We start from the raw sequence: 7,130 nt of genomic DNA on the forward strand, positions 1-7,130 counted from the left end.
TTCAGATAAGTCAACAAAAGATCGGGAAATTGTTTTTCTGCTTTATAAATAGATTTCAAGACTCGATAAAACTTCGCTTGTTTTAGCAAGGGAATTAAAGCTTGGATATCGGGCGGGCGATATATTGACAAAAGGTATTCTACGCTGAGCTGGCAGTCGCCTATCATTTCCGGATTAGGATAGCGACATAATCTCATCAGTATTTGTTGCAGCGTTGATCCCGATAGGAGGATATATTGAGGGTATTTGGGCAGATTCCGGGCAATAAACATATCAAGATAGACGGTGTTCTCTAGGCCAAAGTTGGAAGATTCCATAATTTCAAGTAAAATACTGATTAAGTATTGGCGGTTAATAGATAGGCCATGGGTAGGAGAATCGTTAGAAGTTGGCATAATTGCTCCATTGCTGGCTTGATCAGTGGCATCGTTTAAGAAACTGTCCTCGAAGGCTTCGTTAAGCATACTCATGAAACTAGGCGTATCGAATTCAAGGATCGTTTGAAGGTCAAGAAAGGAGTCCTGAGAAGCAGCCTTTTTTGAACTTGAAGTCACTGAAATTCCCGAGAAAAGGAAATCGTAAATGGCAGCTTTCGCCTTCGAAGCTTCAAGATCAGGTAAATCTTCTCCGGTGGGGTATATTCTGCCAGTCAACACATACGACAGGTAAGGGAACATCTTCATCGCATTAAAAAGATCCTTTGCTTTGACATCTGCATTTCCATTAACATTAGGAGCCGTATGTTGGTGAATCAAATGGATGAGCTCAACAAGTGGCCCAACATAATCGCCTAACGCACGCGTCCACACATATATGAACGCATCATATAAATTATGTTGTTTACACAACGACGTAACTTGATCAATATCAATCGTTGATGTATCAAGTAAACAAATGATTTCTTCCAGTCGAGTAGCGGTATGGTTCGTTATGTAGTGGGTGATCAATGATTTAACTGCGGTAGGAGGCAAGGTTCGAATACTGCCTTGTACGATGTAAGGTTCGAGGGTGTCCAAAATTATACCTTCGGAACCACATTCCTCGTACCAACTATAAACTTCGTTAAATAAAAATTCATAATCTTGCAGGGCGTCGCAAGCTGCAATGCAGGAATCAGCAAGCTCCTCAAGCTGGCTTGGACTGAGGCGCTCGTTGGGTGCTTCTTGATTTCTTCCAAATGCGTATCTGATGGACGCGGAGATCATTTCCAACAACTTCTCTTGTACTAATTGATGGCGCAAATTATCCTCCTCTGGGAGGCCGACGGTAAGTTTTTCAGTATTGCCTGTATAGTAAGAGGTTGCAAGTCGAATGGCACCAATGAAGTCGCCACCTTCCATAAGAGATAGTAACCTGTCAGCCCAATTTGACAGGCTACCGACTGACATATCATTGACGCCTAGTAGAAATAGTCGTCCCTTGTATGCTCTAAAGCTCATGTAAAAAGCATCCGCAATTACTCCATGCATCGATTCATCTTCCTCATCCAGTTGCTCAACGAGAGAGTGGAGTTGCTTCGAAAATATATCCACGTGATAGATGTGCTTGTGTATGAGGTCAAAGGAATCAGTCATTCGCAAGGTGTTGTCCTCCAAGATTAGCAGCTGCTGAGTTATTGTCATCACTGCAAGGACGGAACGGCTTATCCACTGTACAGCAACAATCCCTTCTTCCGCTCTCCATCTACTTCGCGGTTTAAATTCGAAGCTGGGGGGTCTATCCTTGTCCGCAGGTTCAGGAGACTTTACTTCCGAAACCTCCAATACTGTAAGCACATTCGACCAACAATAAACCAATTTAGTCTTCGACGCTTCGGAATTTTTCCCTTTCAGTTTTATGGCCGGAAACCAAGCAAGCGCGGCCGTCAGAGCACTGTGGGCAGCAACTTCCTTTGGCCTAGGGGCTTTATACTGAGTTCGAGCAACGGGTGTCGTTGATACAATCACGAGAAGATACGGGGTGAGGAGTGCAACCAAACCTATCGGGTCCGTTGCTTGTGGGACGTTACCTAGGGGCAGAGGAGAAAATGCCAGGACGGAGCTTGGTTTTCGAAGTCGGCCACCAACCAGTACCGCATCGGGATAACGTCCCAAAATACGTGTAGTGCGCACAACTCGGCCAACTGCCCCCATACCTCTATTCGCAAGATGTGAAAATGCCATACCGTGGTCATCAGCGGAGACTAACGCAGTGTGTCTTGTGCCCAGGAAACCCAGGTGGATAACCGCTACACCTGATATATGACCGTCAGTCCGCTTGTTCTCCAACTGGCCGGTTGGTATTGGTGGGATGTGCAGAAATGGGCGCGCGGGTTTCGAAATTTCCCAGGTAAAGATATGGCCACTGCCATGACCAGCCGCAATTGTAGTGTGATCAGCGGAAATTGCAAGGGAGGTGATTGGACCAGATTCAATAGCTATGTTTGATGTCAGTTTCATTGATTTTTTAAGACGTAGACGCTGAAGGAAAATACCCTTTGTTCCCGGTCCAATGATAGCATTTAGATTTTGCTGGTAGTCAAACACCATTATAATACCCTTGGCCGTCCCGATGACAATGGCGGTAGAGATCGAGATACACGCAGGTTGGCCGAAGTTCCGCTTGCCCACTTCCGAAAATGCTTGACCAGTGATTTTCCTGAGCTTCGTCCATCGAACTACTTCCCATGGTGCTGCAGGGCTTTCTAGTAGATCTGGGGTGCTGGAAATGACGTGACTAACTGAGGAGTTTCGTGAATGAGGTCCTATTAATGACGGGGACCGTGGTCGTAAGGCGCCTGGGAGCGAAACCGAAAGACGAGACTGAAATCTCCGATCGAACGGACGATGAGGGCTGGAGCTCAGGTTAGACGGTGAACCACGGAGGCCAAAAGCACTACTTCTCGATGACAAAATTGAATCCTATGAAGGTTAATAGACAGCATGGAGACAGAAGTGCTCGAGAAGGTCGAGAGCAGCTTACTTGAACCGACGGAGTGTCATCCGGTATTGATCCGAAATCATCCCCGCTCCCAATTCCCTTGTTGACCTCACGATTATGTACCGATAGCACCTCGCCGGATTCACTGTGAAGAGCAGAATCCGACTCCCTCAGAGCAGGATCCCGACTGTTGGTCGCCGATAAAGGCTCGTCTGGGAAAGAATCCCGCCCAGTCTCTATTTCATGTTGTTCCCGCTTACCCTCATTATTGGCTTCCCACCCCGGTGTTACAGGGAATTGCTCATGGTCGTTATTCTCAAACTGCGGTTCATCCTCTCGAGCCCCATCCTCACTCCCCTCGATCATGGAGCTCATGGGTCGGGTTGTGGAAGCACCATCGCATTCCACTTTTTTCAGTCCAGGAATCGCAACAGAGCTTCAAAAGGGAAATAGAATCGTTACAGATTATCGCCGTTTAATGAGGAGCTTCCGGAAATTTGCACTGCGCAGTACGACGGGGTTGGTCGGGTGCTAGGCAGTTGCGTATGTAAGGAGGCTGGACTGTGAGCTTTATGGTTCGCGCAATCTCAAGTAGTAACAGAAACAAAACCTCGCTTTATGATGCAGCTGGTGCCATTCAAAGAAAGTCAAAGCACTCTCCACGCCGACAGGAGGCCAAATCGTTCGACAGGAGTTGGTGGGTGTTCGTTGGCTCGTTATTTACCGCTGAGAAAGCTTCAGTCCACAAGTTTTTGCTTTAAATAAGCCAGCAGCGAATCGTCTACGGAGTAACTAGTTAGGGTCCGTGGCAACCTCATGCGCCAACCTCCGGAGCCTCATCCAACATCACCAGAACAACAACGCCCATCACAGCTAATTCCACTGCTCCATGGAGTCTCCCGCCTCTGAATACACTAACGCACTGGATTATAACTTTACTTGGACTATCAGGGAGCTAGGTGATGCTCGAATTTGAGAGATGATGTTCGTCTGGTCGAATACACATGCTACTTTAACCATATTCCCCGCAAACCTCGTGGCTTGAGGTTAACGCAGGCGATTCAATATACTATCCGGGTTCCTCCACAGATTGTTGGTCGATATATAGCATGTTGAAAATCCGTGCCTTGTGGTCATTTGGATCCCATACCACTTTGTTCTGTGCATACCCCTCCTGCCAGCTCCCAATCGTACTACTTCAGCAGGCTATCCTATCTAGCATCCTAAGCCCATGATGGCTTTTTTATGATCTCCTTGAAAAAAATCAACCCTGAGAAAATTCTATTGTGTTGAAAATAGATAGCTTGCAAACCAACAGAAAAGAAAAGAAAAGAAAAAAGAAAAGAACAGAAAAGACGTTATCCGCTCCGTTCTAATGTTAAGCTCACCCTATAGATCAGATATCCGGGGGATAGATTGATGGGCATACAGTACGGTAACCGCTTCGATCGTTCATTGCAGAACAAAAATGGCTCGTTGTCGTGCCGAAGGAACGACACTCCCAGCAGACATTCCTAGCAAGATTCTCTTTCCCTGTCATGACAATTGCTTGCCAATGGACTCCTTCCTAACAATCGGGGTCATGCCTATATATTTCCTCAGAAAACAGTGCTTCATCTTTAACATCCTGCATTACAGGTTCTCGCTACGTCTATATATGATAGCTATACCCGACAGTCATATATTCATCGAGGTCACATTCGTTTTCACCTCTATATTTACTTCCTATACACTTCAACTTGCGAGGTTTCCATCCATAAAAAAAAGTCCTTGCCTATTTATCACACTCTCTAAATACGCTCCACCCTATCTTTCTAAAATGATGATGCTCTTCTGTGTGCTGCTGATGCTCTTTCTACCATTAGCCTTATTCGCCCAGACCGAATGCAATGGACGTGCAGAATATTGCGGCCGTCGCTACTCAGAATTATCGTTCGTCGGGGCTCATAATTCACCGTTTGTGGGATTCCTCCCCCAACACAACCAAGAGATATCTGTGGTCGGCCAATTAAACCTCGGGGTGCGGTATTTACAGGGCCAAACGCACCTGAATGCAAGAGGCAAATTGCGCATGTGTCACACTTCATGCTTTCTGGAAAATGCAGGCGGCCTCGATACATTTCTACGCAAGGTGAAGGGTTGGCTCGATGACAATCCAGACGAAGTGGTCACGCTCCTCATTACAAACGGAGACAGATTGGATATCTCACGATTCGATGAGGCATTCAAGGGCAGCGGCATTGTGCCATATGCCTTCGTTCCGTCGTCATCTCCGCATAAGCTTTCCATGGATGAATGGCCGACTTTGCAACAAATGATACAATCTGGTAAACGTCTTGTCGTATTCTTAGGTTGGTATTGGTGAAGTCTCATTTCACGCTTGCTCCCCTAGATAAAGAAATTTCGGTTGCTAATGTGGACGTGTGAAAACAGATTATCTGGCCGATATGAATAGGGTGCCGTATATTCTTGACGAATTCTTATACTACTGGGAAACGCCCTTCGATACCACGGATCCACTCTTTATGCAGTGTAAAATCGACCGCCCACCTAACGTGAACCCGGACGGTAGGATGTATATCGCGAACCACTATCTAGACATAGAAAGGGTCGGCGTTCTGTTTCCCGACCGGCTGTCAGCGCCAAGAACTAACTCTGCGATTGGGAAAGGAAGTATCGGTGCACAGGTCGAGCTATGCACATCGATCCATGGCCGCAAGCCTAACGTCGTCCTTGTTGACTTCCTCAATCAAGGTGATGTGATCGGGGCCCAGGATATGATGAATAGATTTTAGAACACGCTTCTGATCCTTGGCTGCTTTGGCTTTTCCATTAGTTTTGCCTACATCGTTAAGCCTCGGGTGGACGAAGTAGTTAACTATTGATATGCATTGCCAATGAATATTTTCAGCTTCAAGATTCCACTGTTACTCGCTCCTCCCCCATTTTTTTTCGGCTAACAGGAAATATCTGTCTACATTCTTGTCCTGAATATATTGGTAGCATAAAAGAATACACGCTTGTTAGCCACTACAAAAAATAGGCACTGCCGACTCTACAAAGTGTGTCCGCTGCTCCTTAAACTTTCAAAAATATTTCGAAGCATCTGCAGTGAGGAAGCCAACATCCAGCCCTGACCACAGTCAGTGAATCTGTCAGTCAATGCTGGACTGGTTTCCTCATCCGTTAAGTTCAGTGGCACAGCATCTGACAAACAAAATCATGTGCTTCCCGTTATTGCAAACTAGGGTGAACACTTGAAGAGGATTCAAAAAGCTGAATGTGGTTCAAAAATTGTACACATCTTTTTGGACCCTACTGAAGGGTTTTTTTCTTCCAGCTGAAAATTTGAACCTCATTCACCTTTCTCGAATCCTGTTCAAGTGTATGCCCGACCCTCCATACTCCGCAAGGTTGTACTGCAGGTTCATAACAGCTGCGCCTGATCACTAGATAGTTACAATCAACCAGCTTTCCCGCGCCATCAAGCAATAATAAAAAACAATTTACTCATAAAGATCAGTTTTTATTCAGTAATATTATGATGATCAATCTATAGGAATGCAATGTCCTTTACTTGATGTGGAGAGAAAGATGCAATCACTACAATGAAGAGTTAGACATTCATATGCATAAGTGCATACAATTTCACGACAATAACGAAACCGGCTATTTAACAAGTTTAATACAGGAGTGTATTGTTGAATGTTGTCATTTATATCTAACTGTGGAAGGTCTATTGATTGTAAATAATCAAATAATGATTAGTAGTTGACTATAAATAATTTTTATAAATCGTTGCTTGAGCCTTTGTCATTTGTTTATTGAACACTTACTCTCAACTTTGCTAGTATGATCACTAGAAGTATGGATGGATTTATCAGAATTTATATTCTACTGGTAAAAAGGCATTAATACAGTTTCTGCTTTATTCTATAAAATTTCAAGAATATATATCATATTTAACTGCTTCAAAAGTCCCAAAAACATTTCATTAAATAGTTATGAGATGTAAACTCTGGCAATGTAATAAACACTTACTTCGGCTATGATTTGCCGCATCATGACGGTGAAAATTTCAAACATAAAAAACACAAGCTTCATAATAACTATAAGAAATGCTTTTCTTTTTGATTCATGCAGTTATGGTCAACAAGTTTTGGGGTTATATATCAGTTTTTTTTTTTTTCTTTTTTTTCTTTTACATATGC

At 44.3% G+C, this 7,130-nt stretch overlaps 2 protein-coding genes across 2 annotated transcripts in view; one reads left to right on the top strand and one right to left on the bottom strand.

Moving 5' to 3' along the window:
• HCAG_04807 (conserved hypothetical protein) overlaps positions 1-3,294 on the bottom strand; it is a gene marked incomplete at both ends in the record, with an annotated part of 4,825 nt that extends 1,531 nt beyond the window's left edge. The window contains 4 exons of the mRNA XM_001540917.1: positions 144-2,416; positions 2,474-2,900; positions 2,962-3,131; positions 3,180-3,294. Of these exons, the coding sequence (XP_001540967.1) occupies positions 144-2,416; positions 2,474-2,900; positions 2,962-3,131; positions 3,180-3,294 (2,985 nt within the window). The remainder of the gene's footprint in view (positions 1-143; positions 2,417-2,473; positions 2,901-2,961; positions 3,132-3,179) is intronic.
• A 1,447-nt stretch (positions 3,295-4,741) lies between these two features.
• Positions 4,742-5,714, top strand: HCAG_04808 (predicted protein; the record flags this gene model as incomplete). The annotated part of the gene is made up of 2 exons (XM_001540918.1): positions 4,742-5,270; positions 5,353-5,714. 2 exons carry the CDS (start codon positions 4,742-4,744, stop codon positions 5,712-5,714), a joined length of 891 nt encoding a protein of 296 aa, XP_001540968.1.
• Between the last annotated feature and the right edge of the window lie 1,416 nt (positions 5,715-7,130).

The sequence above is a fragment of the Histoplasma capsulatum genome, genomic scaffold (assembly GCF_000149585.1).
Source record: "Histoplasma capsulatum NAm1 scaffold_4 genomic scaffold, whole genome shotgun sequence".
NCBI classification, from domain to species: Eukaryota; Fungi; Ascomycota; class Eurotiomycetes; order Onygenales; family Ajellomycetaceae; genus Histoplasma; species Histoplasma mississippiense.